Source organism: Chlorocebus sabaeus, chromosome 10 (assembly GCF_047675955.1).
Source record: "Chlorocebus sabaeus isolate Y175 chromosome 10, mChlSab1.0.hap1, whole genome shotgun sequence".
Lineage (NCBI taxonomy): Eukaryota > Metazoa > Chordata > Mammalia > Primates > Cercopithecidae > Chlorocebus > Chlorocebus sabaeus.
The window spans coordinates 48,397,298-48,414,155 of NC_132913.1; the positions used below are offsets into that span (position 1 = coordinate 48,397,298).

The 16,858-nt window shown below is 35.1% G+C and overlaps 1 protein-coding gene and 1 long non-coding RNA gene across 5 annotated transcripts in view; one reads left to right on the forward strand and one right to left on the reverse strand.

Annotated features, from left to right (window-relative positions):
- The window catches only part of TANK (TRAF family member associated NFKB activator), a 103,465-nt gene that overhangs the window by 75,352 nt on the left and 11,255 nt on the right, over nt 1-16,858 (forward strand). For all 4 annotated transcript variants that reach the window (XM_007965139.3, XM_073019757.1, XM_073019758.1 and 1 more), the window contains exons 5-6: nt 15,867-15,943; nt 16,576-16,691. In XM_007965139.3, the coding sequence (XP_007963330.3) occupies nt 15,867-15,943; nt 16,576-16,691 (193 nt within the window). The remainder of the gene's footprint in view (nt 1-15,866; nt 15,944-16,575; nt 16,692-16,858) is intronic.
- Nucleotides 15,210-16,858, reverse strand: part of LOC103217176 (uncharacterized) — a 31,647-nt gene continuing 29,998 nt past the window's right edge. Inside the window, exon 4 of the long non-coding RNA XR_490899.3 lies at nt 15,210-15,434. This is a non-coding gene — a long non-coding RNA (uncharacterized lncRNA). The remainder of the gene's footprint in view (nt 15,435-16,858) is intronic.

Consider the following 16,858-nt stretch of genomic DNA (forward strand, 5'->3'; position numbering starts at 1 on the left):
GAAGGGGAAAGAGGCCCTTTTAGAAAATTTTACTTAAGAGACATGAAATTTATAGTTCAATCTCTATTCATGTTATTCCTACACAAAAAGCTTGCAAAAATCCTTTGACTTCTAAAGGGACAGAAAGAGGTAAAGACAAAGCCTCTATCATTAGATGACCCTTAGTGCTCTGCTTGAGACAGTAGGGAAGGAAATACTCAGTTTAATGGACAACTTTAGTTTTGTCTTTTGTACACCACAGTAATTTGCACAGTCTTTTGTATTATCTCTCATATTATTCCAGACTCACCCCAAAACTTAGGGCTTAAAACAACAAATTTATCTGCGTTTCTGTGGGTCAGAAATTCTGGAGTGACTTACCTGGGTGGCCCTGACTCAGGGTCTCTTATGTTGAAGTCAGGATGTGGACAAGGACTGCAGTCATCCGAAGGCTTAACTGGTTGGAGGATCCACTTCCAAGATGGGTCACTCACATGACTGTTGGCCAGAGACCTTTCCACACGAGCCTGTCTGCCCAAACTGACAGCTAACTTCACTCGAAGTAAGGGATCTGAGAGAGAGAAATGTGCCCTCTGCGACTTAGTCTCAAAGTCACATTCCTTCACTTCCACTTAATTTTGTTCATTAGAAGCAAGTCACTAAATAGTGGGGCAAGAAATTAAGTTGCACCCCTTGAAGGGATGAGTATCAAAGTTTCACAGATGTATTTTAAAAGCAACACAGGTATTGGAGATTGTTTGTGGTGTATAGAAGAGGATGTGAAAGATCAAGAGACAAGGAGACTGATACTTAGTTTAATTTACCTTACAACAAATATTGATGAAAGGTAAGGGAACTTAATATTCACTTAATAGTGAATTTAACTTCCTGAATCATGTGATTATTAAAGGGAAAAAATATCGTAGCCTATCATCTTAAGAACAATTTCAAAAATTCTAATATGAATATACTTTCCAGAGGAGAATAATAGCAATGCTTAGAGAACTAAGAAATTGTTGCATATTACTGATTCTTTTTTATAATGTTAAAAACTGAAAACGCAGATAACAAAAATGCACACAATTATTCTTGACAAAGACTGTTCATCTCTTGTTTATAGAACACCATTGTCAGACATAGTAACTTATGTCCATGTTAGCAGTTACTATTTAAATAACAGGTTTTGTATTTGTGTAACAAATATAAAGGTATTCTATAAAAATATAAAACTGTAAATTATCAGTTTAATTCACTTTTTTAAAAACCAGGATTGTAATGTACTGTTTCACTTTTAAAATCTCAGAAATGAGATTTTTATAATTTACTTCTGCGAGATAGTTTGGTTGCCAAACTAAATACTATCTTGAGTGTCTAGGTTTTGACAGAAATTGTTTGCCCTCATCTTTCTATGCCACTTTTTGTTCCTGTGGAGAATTATACAAAATTATCGGGTGGTTTGATGCAAGAAAATATGTAGAAAGCAATAATAAAGAAGACAAAAAATTTGGTGATATTGGTAAATTACTTTTCATCATTTATCCAATAATTCTGAATTCATGATGTATGCTTAACACTGCCAACCACTGGAGAGCAAAGAGATGTTGTCCCTGTCTTCCGGCTTAAAGTCTTGATTTAATAATTAACATTATTGAATGTTGAAAAGTTATTTCAGATTCTAGGATCCAAAATATGAAGTAAACATGGTATGAGTTCACTAATTAAATAGAGTTTATGTGTTCTCATGCCTATATATTTCTAATTTATTCTTTATACATGTCTTTATTTTTCATCTGAGTTAAAAACTCAAGTATATGATGAGTGCAGTTGTTACTGAAAGATGTCAGTTAAACAGTTTGCAGATTTCAAATATAGCTATCATTGTGATTAGATCAGCAGATATGGTAGCTTTGAGGAACAAGAAAGATATTTTAGGTTTAGAATAGTATAAACAGTGATATAGCTGTGGAGCTGGCAATTGCAAACAGTAAGATGTGCTGTACTGGACAATTGCAAGTAAATATAGAAGCTCTGACATGTTTCAAGAAAGTTGTTGTCTAAAAAGTCATTTGTCAATCACTTACACAAGAAGTAGTTATTGAACTCCTATTTGCCAAGCCTTGCTGGTTATTAACAGAAATACAAAAAACAAAACACAACAATAGCAGTAGTATTGTAAGTAATAGACAACATTTATCCCCTTTAAGGAGCTATAGTCTGGTTGGGGAAATGACGATTTGGAAACCTACAGCAATTAGCAAGCATTATAAAATAATGTAAAGTCCTAATTATATAACAAAATGAAACCCAGTCTCTACTAAAACTACAAAAATTAGCCAGGTGTGGTGGCAGGCACCTGTAATCCCAGCCACTTGGGAGGCCGAAGCAGGAGAATTGCTTGAACGCGGGAGACGGAGGTTACAGTGAGCTGAGATCACGCACTCCAGCCTAGGTGACAAGTGAAACTCCATCTGAAAAAAAAAAAAAAATTCTAACTGTAATTTTATGGCACAGATAAAACATATAGGGCCTTAATTTAATTTAAAAATTAAAATTCTCAGCTTAAGGGCTTGATCAAGGGCCCACAATTTAGGTTCCAGTACAGAAAAGAAGACAAGTTCTTACTTGGCCTTTATCTTGTTTATGTGTGCATAGATAAGTAAAGTTAAATTTTCTACAAGATTTTGATGGAAAAAGGATACTTTTTAGACAAGAGCCAGAATTATTCTAGGTCACTTGGGAGAACATTATGTAAACCGAAAGCTAAAACTGAGGGTTTTGAATGAGCCATTTCATTTACCATAACCATTTTTAGGTGACATAATCATGGCTGCAGAGGAGAAAGTGCTTCCTACCTTTTTCTTACTTTATTCTATAGACAGTCCTTCAGTGAGTGGCATTTATGCATGGTCTCCTCCTTCAATTATGTATAGCAGTTTTGGCAGGCAGTACATGAACTTGAACTCTGTTCTGCTTTCTGATCTTCTGTAGCTAATAAAATCCTAATCTCACAGGTCTAGGTCTTAGATGGCATCCCCATCCTTACACTGTTTATATCTTATATACACTGGACTTCAAGGGCAGTGCCCACTTAGGGATCATCTGAGTTTTGGGCCCCTATAGCTTCTCTCAACACTCCAGACACTTTGTGTTGCAAGTCTCTTAAACCACATTTGTTTGTTAAGTTGCTATATATTGTCCAAGTAAGTAAAAGCTTTAAAATGGTTTATAGGTAAATGATAAACATGTTTTTCATCATTTGAACAAAAGCTAAAAATTAGGCCGTTAGTCAACATATTTAACTACTAAGTGATTTCTGGGGAAAAGTCAAATCTCATTTACATCATCTAAACACATAGCACCTCTTCTAAGAGAGAAACTTGAAATAAATTTAACTGCATTTGTTACTCAGCTTTTTAAAAATTTGCCCCTGAATTCCTTTAATGTTTAATCTTTTCTTTCCATCTTTTATCATACAGAAATGGTGATTATGCACACGTACAATGGCACAGGCCAATGTAGGCTAGGGCTTAGAGAACTGGAGAAAAACGTGTTTGTGTGTAGTACTTCAGGTAATCCTTGCCTTGCAATCCAGAGCAAATGTACTGCTTCTCCTGGTTTTCTTTCTAGAAACTGCATTATATATACCCTATTTTTATATCTAATGCTTCTATATTACTCCTCTTTGGAGACCTCTTTTTTATAGACTTCCTGGTAGAATATCAATTAGAAAGGAAAACATCTTCAACAAATTTATTCATTAAAGTTCAGTTTTCTCCGAAGTGTCATACACAAACTTTTTTTTTTTTTTGAGACAGGGTCTCACTCTGTCACCCAGACTGGCTCACTGCAACCTCCGCCTCCTAGGCTCAAGCGAATCTCCTGCCTCAGCCTCCCGAATAGCTGGGATTACATGCATGCACCACCACACTTGGCTAATTTTTGTATTTTTAGTGGAGACGGGGTTTCACTATGTTGGGCAGGCTAGTCTCGAACTCCTGATCTCAAATGATCCACCCGCCTCGGACTCCTATAGTGCTGGGATTACAGGTGTGTGCCACTGTGGCTGGCCAATACACAAACTCTTAAGAAAAAAATATTGATATCCAAAACATTTTAATAATTACATTGAAATTTTCTATTGCAGAAACTTTGTTTCCAAATCTAAATTATTAATTCTTCCTAACCCTTTCCTGCTCTGGGTTTGTGTTTTTGAATTCAGTATATCATCTTACAGTTTTTGCTTTTGTGAAAATACTAGAAATAATTTTGAGGAAGAAAAGAAAATAAGAAGTGATATGTCAACCTTCTAAATTCTCTTTCCTAACTTAGAAGCAAATTTGAATGTCTCTAGTATGACTTTTCTCTCCTTATTTCCCCTTCTCATCCTTTTTCTCACACTTCCCTTTATTTAAAACTCATCTTCAAAGCACACACAATAGAGTCGACAGTCTATCCAGCCCTGATTTCTCTTGGCCAAGACATGAAAGGCTGTTCTCTCAACCTCGATAGGTAAGGAATAGCCCCCTGTCCACCTCCATCTTAGTCTGTGTTGCTATAAAGGAATACCTGAGGCTGGGTGATTTATAAAGAAAAAAGGTTTATTTGGCTCATGATTCTGATATCTGTAAAAGTTCAAGATTGGACATCTGCCTCTGGCAGGGGCCACAGGCTGCTTCCACTCATGGCAGAAGGCAAAGAGGAGCCAGCATTGCAGAGATCCTGTGGTGAGAAAGGAAGCAAGAGAGAGAGGGGAGGTGACAGACTCTTTTTAACAACCAGTTTTCTCAGGAGCTAAAAGAGTAAGAACTCACTCACCTGCTATCCTTACCCCCACAGCCCCCAGGATTTCTCTATTCATGAGGGATCTGCCCCCATGACCCAGACCCCTCCCATTAGACCACCTCCAACATTGGGGATCAAATTTCAAAATCAGATTTGGAGGCAACAAATATCCAAACTACAGCACCCACAAACCATCTAGTTTATCTTATTATAACCCGTCATCCTAAAAGTTGTCAAAATCTGGCTGGGCGCAGTGGCTTACGCCTGTAATCCCAACACTTTGGAAGGCCAAGGTGGGTGGATCACTTGAAGTCAGGAGTTTGAGACCAGCCTGGCCAATGTAATGAAACCCTGTCTCTACTAAGAATAGAAAAATTAGCCAGGCATGATGGTGGGTGCCTGTAATCCCAGCTACTCTGGAGGCTGAGGCAGTTGAATCACTTGAACCCAGGAGGTGGAGGTTGCATGAGCCAAGATCACAGCCTGGGCAAGAGTGAGACTGTCTCAAAAAAAAAAAAAAAAAAAAAAAAAAATTCTCTAAATCTGTTTTGAAGGTATTTTTTTTTTCAGTGTTATGAAATGCTTCTACATTCAATCTGCTGTGAATTTTTTTTTGGTTGAATTATATGATGAAAATTCAGCCTCAAATAGATATTGTAGTTGAAAAGGGGAAGAGTATTTTAATAGCCTTTTTAGCAATTGTGGATAGTCTTTGATACTGCACTAAAATTTGTTAGTGTCTTAAAATGTTAGCTGCAATATGGAATCCGAAACCATATCAGTGAACTTTACATTAAAAGCTGTTGGTCTATCTTGTACTTTGAATATGTCTTTTACTAATGTATGATTGTTACATCATGAATCATTTGGAAAATATTGGTTCACTAAGTTGTGTAGATCTTGCAAATGTTGACCTATTATATAATATTTTAAAATCACATTTAACATCATCACTGATCACATCAGAAAAATCTTTTAAGTGTTGGGCATCTGTCAAGCTTACTGTGACAGGTACAGGTTTTCCAAAATTTTAATTTTCACTTGGAAGCTCAAATTTTATCATTGGCAACAAATCTTGTCAGTTGCTTTCCTTAACATGACAGGCTAACTTCATTTGGTTTTGAGAAAATGTCTGAATAACCATAGCTTGTGTGTCAGTCATTCTTTCAAGCAAAAATGGCATTCCATTAGAAAAGTAACTGGTTTACTTGGAACTCAAATAGTTGCACAAGTACTTTTCCCCAAGACAATAATTGTACTTCAGTATGCAGCAGCAGACCTTTTGTGTATACTTCCCATTTTGTCACACAAAATATTAAAAATATGTTGAGATCAAGTTTCAATAAAATTAATCATTTTACTGCCTTATTAAGGACAATCTTAGTTGAAACTGCCTTTTTTTTTTTTTTTTTTTTTTTGCTGTTTTTTTACTGAGTGTGTGACATTGAAGAATACAGTGACAACAGTTTGACATGGCCTTAGTCATACTCGGGCACCAGCAGTTTTACTCACCATTGTTTTTGCATAATCAGCCTAAATGCCAACACAGTAAAAAATGCAAATATTAATAATATCTTAATTGTGACAATAGTTGATTTCAATTACATCATTATGTCAGGGTCTGGGATTTCATTTTATTCTACTTACAAGCTAGTAAGTTAGCCAGTTACTGTTTCATGGGTACTGGAGAAAAACAGAAAAGTGAATCAGAGAAAAAGGACTTTATTATTTACAGTAAAACGAGTAGCCAAGAACATCTTATTTTCATTAGTCCCACCTAGGAGGTAACACAGATAGACACAGATGATGCTTATACATGCAATGGTTACATTGAAGGAGAGGCATATTGAGCTTGGGGAACCCACCATTTTATAGCAGGCGGTAAGCATGCCTGCTCTTTGTCCAAGAGGGAGATATTACCTAGTCTTTCCAATTTGCTCTCTGCAAACACAAGCCTGAGAAAAGCCCCAGGTAAAGAACAGTGAGATTCTTGTATTCCTGACATGAATAGCAAAAATGTGCCAGGATGCTCAGGGGCCATGGCAGATTACATCTCCCAACATTGTATCCCTTGAAAGGCACTTGGGACCCTTAAGGATCCTGGACCATATTTTGGGAACCACTGGTTTAACCAGATTATAATATCCTGTTAGAAAAAAAAATCATACTGCCTTTTTCTCAGTAAGTTACTTTTCATCCTACTGAAAAAATGTCATGTTCTAAGAATATTCCAGCATCTCCTCAGGAATGTTTACTTGTACATGGAGGTCCTAGTGCTTCCTCATCACTTCTTTTCACATACATCAGATAATAAATTGTTTTACATCTTCATGCTTTAAATCATGATGCTTGTAAATTAATCTATATTAAATCTAGAGCAGACTCTGAATTTTGATTCTAATTTGTTAAAAGATAGTTTGATAGTAGATACCTGCATTTTCTAGTATGTTCCATAAAACCCTAGGACTATGAAGTGCTGCATACTAGGTACTCTGGTAATTTTTAAAGGCACAAGACTGTATCTAGGATATGAAATCAATACTAAGAAAACCACTTAGCTTTGTTTAAGTACAGGATCTTCAGCTAACTCTGTTCCCGGTATTGTATTTTAACATCCTCTCACTGGATTCGTAGTTCCCTCTAAGATACTGCTAGATTTTGAGGGTAGAGGAGGGAGAAGAGTCACCTAATTTTTCATTTGCACCTGTACACTCCGAGCTTCTCTGTTGCTTGGTTAAGCAGTGTCTTGCTATGTTATGAAAGCTGATTTATTCCCTGAAATATTTTCTTTCTTTGCCAGTTAGTCATCTTTCTATATACTTATGCTCTAAGCTATATATCTTAGAATCCTAATAAAACTATTGTATAGCAGTTCCCACACATTCTGCATTGTCATTGACCTGTGGTTTTTGTCTCCCTCCCTGGTAAGTCCCTTTTGGAAACAAATAATTTTAAGATGAGCATCTTTTGTTGTCTCTTTCCTATTATGTTTGTCAATAGTAATGTGATTTTTGCATTTAAGCTTAGTTTCCTCTAAGTAATTCCATATTTGATGGATTTACTCGTTATTTCTACTCCTAATTTCTCTTGACTATTTAACATTAAAGACAGCATGTTACCCTCTACATTTTATCTTAATAATACTATAGGGAGCCACGGACTTGTCCGTATTCTCTAGAAGTTACATCTGGACCATATGTCTGCTAAATGGCCAAATGGCCACAGTGAATCTCCTTGCTTTCCTTCTTGCTTCTGCTCATTGAACATTCTTTCTTGCCTTCTCTTTTTTACCTATTCTGCAGCCTGAGACTCTTCACTTCTGTCCTCAGCTCTTGCTTCTCATCTTATCCTGAGCCGTGAGCATAAAGTGATAACTTTTTGATAAAGCTGAATCTAAAATTCTTCTTCCTACTCTTTTTCTTTTTGATAAATGTTCATTCCCCTTTGACGTGAAGAAGATACTAGGTCTTGGTAGTTTGTTTATTTTTTACTAAATTCTTTCTTGGCCAAAAAAAAAAAAAAAAAAAAGGTGGTGAGGCCCCCAGTTTTGAATTTTACTACACAGGAAAGACCTAACCTCAGTTTCTTTAGGGTTTCTCCTGCCCTAAGATTTTTTTGATGCTAACAGAAAAGAAGAAAAGTTCTTATTTGCCTTTATCTTGGTTATGTGTACATAGATATGTAAAGTTAAATTTTCTACAATATTTTGATGGAAAAAGGATAATCTCTAGACAAGAGCCAAAATTATTCTAGGTCACTTGGGAGAACATTATGTAAACTGAAAGCTAAAACAGTTTTGAATGAGCCATTTCATTTACCATAACCATTTTTAGGTGACATAATCATGACTTCAGAGGAGAAAGTGCTTCCTATCTTTTTCTTACTTTATAGACAGAGTGCTGCTGTAAACATTTTGTGTACAGGTTTCTGTGTGAACATAAATTTTGAAGTGCCCAGGAGTGCATTCATTGGGTCCTATAGTACTTACATGTTTGGAGTTTTTGTTTGTTTTAAGAAATGGACAAAATGTTTTCTAGAGTGGTGAAGGGTATTGGTAGTTTTGTTTTTACAGGCAGTGAACTTGATTAGCTCAGGGTAACTGTCACTCCTATGGAGAGAGGCAGCTCCAATCTCAGTTCAATCCTTAGAGCTTTAGCTACAAAGCTTTTAGTCTTGCCCAACTTGGGGACTGCCAGAGATTTGAGCTGAATTGAAACTCAGAATTTAAGGTTCTCAAATTCTCTAGGGCTCCTTTCCCTCACTCTCCAGTGACCATGGTTATGATCTCATTCTCCTTCTTGGTTCTTCCAGCCAGAATGTTAGTGGGCTTTTTTGTTAGAATTTCAGCCACTACTGTGCCTCTACTGCAGTGTGGCCATCATCAGGACAAAACCATAGAAAACTGGGAATACACTCTAAGCCAATTACTTACTACACATTTTTGACTCTCCTCCAATATATGCAAAGTTCGGTCTTCAATGTTTTCAAGTAGTTGGGGTGTGTGTGTGTGTGTGTGTGTGTGTGTGTGTGTGTTGCCCAAAGTTTATAACTGTTATTTGCAGAAGAATGGTTTGTTAGGTGCTCACTCCTACACTATGAAATCTTAGCTCCTAAAGTCTAGTTTTTTGGTTTTTTCTGGCTGAGTATGGTCAGGATATGGTCCAAAATCACCCAACATATAAAGAACCCAGAAAATGTGACCCAGTTATAAGAGAACAGACCAACCCTAAGATGATTCAGACACTGAAATTACCAGACGAGGACTTTATCAGCTACTATAACTATACCCAGTCTTTTATTAAAAGATAGCTGGGGAGGCAGGAAGGGAGTTAAGCTTTCCAGAGAGGATAGAATTACCAGTAGGGTACTCTACCCATTGTCATGCTTTGTCAAATGCTTAACTTCTATGCCAAGTTTGAGAAATACTATGAAATTTTGTCAAAGAAAGTACTGCCAAATTGCCTATGTTAACAAGTGACTCGTTTAGCAAAACTTGAGTAAATCTATCTTAAGTTATTTTTGGATGTACATTTCTATTTGTACGATACATCCTTGAGAACACAGCAAAAAAAAGGCTATACCAAAGGTTTCCCCTCCCACCCTGGGCAATATTTAAGCATCAAAACGTGGCCTGTAACTGCTTCTCAGTGATAAATATATATATTTTTATTGTATGACAGGAAGATTTTAGAATCTTAAAATTAGTTTGCCTTGGTGCAATATGTAAATGTAACCATTCTTTATCTCCAGCCCTATGCTGGATAACTGTACCACTTAGCTTCTCCAGCAGCCAAGCATTATGGCTAAGTAGTTAAAGCTACTGGGGCAGAAAGGCTTGTGTTCCAGTCACAGCTACTCCGTCTGCCAAACTATATACAAATTATTTGATCTCTTCAAAGCAAATTTTAAAATCATAATTAAGTACAGAATTCAGAAGATTTTGTGGCTTGCCAGGTGCAGTGGCGTGCACCTGTAGTCCTAGCTACTTCGGAGGCTGCAGCAGGAAGACTGCTTGAGTCCAGAAATTTGACTCCAGTCTGCTCAACATTGCAAGACCTCCATCTCAAAATAAGCAGATTTTGCGATTTAAGTTAAATAAGTAATACATGCAAATTGCTTAAATAATAGCTATTTTCAAGAAGATCGCTTCTATTCTTCATGGTGTAGTGGTATAACACTAAATTTGTGGTTAAAGGATTTTTCCAAATCAGTTGATTTTTTCTTTTTTGAGACGGGTTCTTGCTGTGTTGCCCAGGCTGGTCTCAAACTCCTCCCTCTCAGCCTCCCTAGTAGTTGGGATTACAGGAGCATGCCACCATGCGCAGCACGGATCAGTTCGTTTTAAATGTAGTATTTGGGGAAAGAGTGAAAGGAGTGTGAGAAATCTTAATTAAATTGGTCACTGAAGTTATGCAGTTTCCGTTTTGCATTAAAAAAGCATCTCCACAAATATTTCTTCCCTTTAAAAAAATAAATTCAGAAAGATATATGCAAAAGGTACGTAATACAAAGTGAAAGACTTAGAAGACAGATAGTAGAAAAGTATTCATCTCATTCTACAAATTAACTTGGATAGAATTGAAATTACAGTAATTGTGGCAGTACTGGTAAAGGATTTTACCTTTTCTGAAACAATATGTTTTATTGTAGCATTGAATCAGTAGAGATTGTGGGGATGGGTTATGTTAAACCACAACCCAATAAAGAACTTGGAAGTAATTAGGGTGTTTAATTTTATTTTTATATTGTTTATTTTCTTGCCACTTCCTTCAGAACTCTGGGATGGATCCCATTTTGCCCTGGAGTTGTTCCCACACTGGCAGTGGGTTTGCCTAGCACACTGTATCACACAGAACAGACAAGGCTCCTAGGATTTGTGTTTCTCTTGCTTTGCTAGATTTTCAGGAATGTTAATGAGGGTGAGAGAACCATAGATTTTATATGGCTATAAGTTCTTTTAGATTAAATACAATATTATTTTTTGTTAGCATTTGTCTTCAAACTTTTATGTTACTATTCTTTTATGTTTATTCTTATCAAATATCTTTTTGTAATTTTTTTCTGGTCCTGTTTTATACCTTAATCTTTTTCTGTCTCCGCCCTTTTTTTACTTTCTCCCTAATTCAGCTGTATCCAGTGCTTGACCTCACCATAACATCTTTTGTCTCAGTGTATGTAAACTGGTAATGAAATACTCAACCTCAGATCCTCCTTTAACATTTCATTCTTAGATCTCAAAAATCTAAGTGACAAATGAATCTTTATTTTCAGTTTTTTTCCTACTACGTACTTTTCCTTTCTCTGTAGTGAATTTTATCAAGCTAACATTTATACCTATTCCATAGTTTTATATTCCCTCTACCAATCCATCCCATCCCACCTTGGCTTATTTCTTAGTTTATATTGATCCAAGTAAGGATTCTTGTTTCTGCTTAAAAAGCGTATTTCTATTTAGCCTCATCCAGAAACGAAATAAAACATTGACTACACTCAGTTGCCTGAGCTAGCTAAAAATAAATATTCGTTTGCATGCAAGGATCCTAACTAAAGTTTAAAGGAAGTCTTTGATATGAACACTGGAGTAAAGTGAAATATGTATCATTGAAAACTTACCTTCTTCACTTAATAGAAGCCTTTTAAAGTTTGGGTTTCTTACATACATATGAGAGAATATACATCTTGTTAAAGAGTTTAGTCAGAATTATCTTTAAAAATTCCATAACTCAGCTGGGTGCGGTGACTCACGCCTGTAATCCCAGCACTTTCGGAGGCCGAGGCGGGCAGATCACCTGAGGTCAGGAGTTTGAAACCAGCCTGACCAACATGCCGAAACCCTGTCTCTACTAAATATACAAAAATTACTCAGGCATGGTGGCAGGCTCCTGTAATCTCAGCTACTTGGGAGGCTGAGGCAGGAGAATCGCTTGAACCCAGAAGATGGAGGTGAGCCAAGATCATGCCACTGCACTCCAGCCAGGGCAACAAAAGCAAGACTCTGTCTCAAAAAAAGAAAAAAAAAATTCCATAATTCAATTTTATTTTACTGACTTTAATTGCTTAAAATTTTTAAGAAAAAAATATGGTTTTGAATGACAATTTTTATTTCTTTTCTATCTTTCCAATTTTTTATAAAAGGAATAAAATAATTTCACTTTTAGTATCAACTGTAACAAAAGCAGGTGTTAAGGAAAACGTACATTTCTTTGAGAGGTTGATATCTAACATATCCTAGAATGCGAAACAAAAACATTTTTCATTATTTTTGCATCAAGAATAAAGCCTGGTTTGGACTAATGAAATATTAACCACTTTTTTTCTCCTTCTTAAATATCACTGCATATTCAACTGTCCCCTGAACATATATTTTTGATATAATACCCATCTATGAGAAGCTTAAATTGACTTACACTAAATCAAAATTCTCCCAATTCACATGAGAAATTTAAGGAAACATTTTACATCTTCCAACTGTTTCAGATGTGTTTATCTTAATGGATTTAGTTGAATGACTTACCCAGCGACATACTGGAAGTGTATATGAAAAGTATGATGTGTAAAACTCTTATTTCAGCATTCATTCCACAAGTTCAGCATTTCCAAACTAGTACTTGGAACAGTTTATGATGTTAAGTATTTTAAGTTTTAGTACCTCAAAATAAATTCATTTTTTGAATGATTTAATGCTTAAAATCTCCTAAAATATAATGTTCAAAATTCCCTTGCTTTCTTATTTGAAGTTATAACTTCGTCTTTCTGCAGTACAGAGCCCACTTGGATTATATTTGAGAATCTAAAGAAAAATACAAGTTATCCTTACTCTCTGAGATGCTCAGCAAACTGATTAATCTTTATTAAGATCATGCACTGAAAAAGTCTGAGTTTCTGGGAAAGCGTTGAAGTTGCCATTGATTATACTAATCCTAAATCCTTTGAAAAATTAATGATTGTTTTCAGAAAGTTGTATCAGACTGCTATAATGGAAAATAGCATTAACATGTTATGCCCCATTCTAAATAAACCCAACTTCAAAATGTCTGTCAGAAAACTGTTTAGCTTTTTTTTTTTTCCCAAGTAACATTTTAAGAGGTCCCTTTCTGAAAATTTTTCTTGGGTACTGGGAACTCAGAATTTTCATTTGAAATATATTAACAGGTTTATTTGGCGTGAATGATAAAAGGTGCAGTGTATTGCCTAGTACAACCACTAATACTTTTTTCCAATAACAATAAAAACAAAAATAATAGTAAGCAGAGCTGTGTTTCTAACCCCAAAGAAGCTGAAGACCTTAGTTTAGATACTTCATAGGAATTCCTTAAGGAGTCCTCCTTCACCTCCTGCCAATACACCCAAGGAATCTTTTCTTGATAAATTCACCCACATTAGTTATCAAATCTAAACATCACAGAAGTTAGCATCAATTATTTACCAAGTGAGACAAAGGTTTGCCATTTTTTTCTTACCTTTTCCTTCAGTCCTCTTCATCCCCATTAGTTTTTAACACTTCTTTAATCTCAGAAGCAATCATTCCTAGTTTATGTCAAAGTCAGGACTTTGGAATTTAGAGCACTATCTTTACCACTTTCTGTAACTATCTCCAGTTTTAGCCTAAAACTGCAGAGCATTACTCTTTTTTTTTTTTTTTTTTTTTTTTTTTTTTTTGAGACAGAGTCTTGCTATGTCGCCCAGATTGGAGTGCAGTGGTACAATCTTGGCTCACTATAAGGAGGTCATTCTATTTAATCACTTATTTTATGGTTGGTTTGACCATATTAAATTGTCAAATACAAGTATTCTTTCTTCTTCTTCTTTTCTGAGACAGTCTCACTCTGTTGCCCAGGCTGGAGTGCAGTGACGCCATCTCAGCTCACTGCAAGCTCCGCCTCCCAGGTTCATGCCATTCTCCTGCCTCAGCCTCTTGAGTAGCTGGGGCTACAGGCACCTGCCACCACGCCTGGCTAATTTTGTGTATTTTTAGTAGAGACGGGGTTTCACCGTGTTAGACAGGATAGTCTCAATCTCGTGACCTCATGATCCACCCACCTCAGTCTCCCAAAGTGCTGGGATTACAGGCATGAGCCACCGTGCCAGGCCAAGTATTCTAATATACCTCTTCTCTGATTTTGTTGATATAGACTTAATGATAAAATATTTGAAAAGTTTGTTTCGTATTTGTGGTGTTCTGACTGGCTGGCTAGCTGTAAAATGTTGCCTTTCTTCCTAGTCCACACTAAAATCCATTGAGTGTTCTTATTGCACAAAACACCATAGAAAAACCTTGTCTACCACTTAAAAAAAAAAACTGTGAATGTGAAAATATCTTCTGATGTGACTGCATTATAAAGCTCAGTACAGCAGTTTTAATCCAGAAGAATATATTACCTGAATGTTTGTCAAACACATGATATGCAGCAACAAAATAATCTTTATTTTATTTTGGCCTGACAATATAATGTATAAAATCACAAATTGTTTGTATTGGCAAGATTTTATTTTACTAATTTTGAGATACTATAAAAATAATACTCTATATATATTTAAAGTATTTATTTAGAAAAAACTGGGAAATAAATTGAAGAAGATATTAATTTTAAGAAAAACAAACTGAAATCAAGTCTTTGTCTTAGAGAACAAATAAGACTGAAGAAATTGAAAGAAATATTTTGAAAAGCAAGAGTGAGGTACTTAAGTGATAAGACACAATGAAGTAAAGTCTTCCACTTATAATAGCTACAATGACCTTAATTAAATAAAATCTAAATGTCACTAAAGATAGATATCCACTGGTTTGGATTTGAAATTTAAGAACTATACAATTTTGGATGAATTGTAACTTATGATTCGGTATAAGGATTCTTCAGATCTCTGGACTTGTCAGTTTATAAGCTTTAGAAAGTACACAATACTTTCTAGGTATGGTGTAAAATTTTTTAAATATTTAAGCCATAGAATACATTATTACAACATGTTCTTTAATGTTGATTTTTAAATGTCAGAATAGATGTAATACCAGTGTAAGCCACAGGGTGGGAGTGAAAGGCAAGAACTTGTGTTGAAGCAGCTTAAATACATAATTGCACCATTTTATAAACCTTTTAAATGCTTGTTGAATTATAAGGGGCTGTAACTTGGTTTTCTTTCTTCCTTTAATACAGCTGCATTCTTCAGCAAAGAATCTATAACACAAGACAAACACATTAATTTAAATATATAGGCCATTTTTACTGAATATCAAAAGAAGTAAACACGTACATTTTATTTCCCCCTAAGTTTCTGGGCATATGAAGTGCTTGGTGAACAGAGCAGCAATTTTGATCAATAGTTGAATTTGAGAAATTTCTTAAATTACCAGTACTGGAAATAGTAATTGAAGTTGCCAGAAATATTTCATCTCTTCAGACTTTCCTTCTTCATTTTCCTTTTTCATTGATTTTTCTCGTTTAAAGAAAAAAATCAATTGTATATTACATATAGGTCTATAAGCTGTCTCAAGTTATTTTTCAATAGGGAAGGTAAATAAATTTTCCTTTGTGTTTTCTTTTTACTCGATCTCATTTGAATTTGGAAGCAATTTAAAGTAGTAATAGTAATCATTTTGTATCTTTAAGGTAAGAAGACAAGAGGTTTCTTCTCCTAGAAAAGAAACTTCAGCAAGGAGTCTTGGCAGTCCTTTGCTCCATGAAAGGTAGTTCTACATCCTTTTTTTGCCAACTCTTAAAAATTTTCAATACTGAAATATATTTTATGTATATATTTTTAAGCATTAACAATTGCAAAAAAAATAGCCTTTTAGAATAAGTGGAAGTAACCATCCTCAGAGTCCTACATGTTAAAAATGACCTAAACAAGTCATGCAGTTAATAGCAGAGCTGGATCTAAAACTTGAATTCTCTAAAGCTCTACTATTTCAATAAACCAAGTGTTAAGGCCATATTTCTTTATATGGATGGATCCTAATGTGAACTTTACCAAAATGAGGAATATTTAATATTCTATTTAACATGTTTGCAGAGAACAAAAGTCAATGCATTGAAATTTCTAATGTGAGAATAAGACAGCCAGCATTAGTGTATATATGAATAAGTAGATATGCTAGACTATACTATATTTATGTATTAAAACTTAATTTATCACTTACTTTGTGCCTGGCCCTCTACAAACACAAGCTGGTTTTTGGGATATTGTCTAGGAATTAAAAATTTTTTTTTAACTTTTAAATATTTTGTGGCACATAAAATGGTACTACATAAGTTTGATTATTTAAAAAACTTGGAAATTATAGCTTTACATTTTAAAATGTTGATTTTTATTTTTTAGGGGTAGTATAGAGAAGACTTTCTGGGATCTGAAAGAGGAATTTCATAGAATATGCATGCTAGCAAAAGCACAGAAAGACCACTTAAGCAAACTTAATATACCAGACACTGCAACTGGTAAGATTTAATTTAATTTACAGTAATATTGATTTGATTGATTGAAATTGATTTCTTTTTGAATGTGAAAATATTCCTGAATGCCTATTAATTGTGTAGCATCTGTAATTTACCCCTCACCCACGTATATTTGAATGTGTACATGCTGTGTAAGTTCTGTAGTGTAT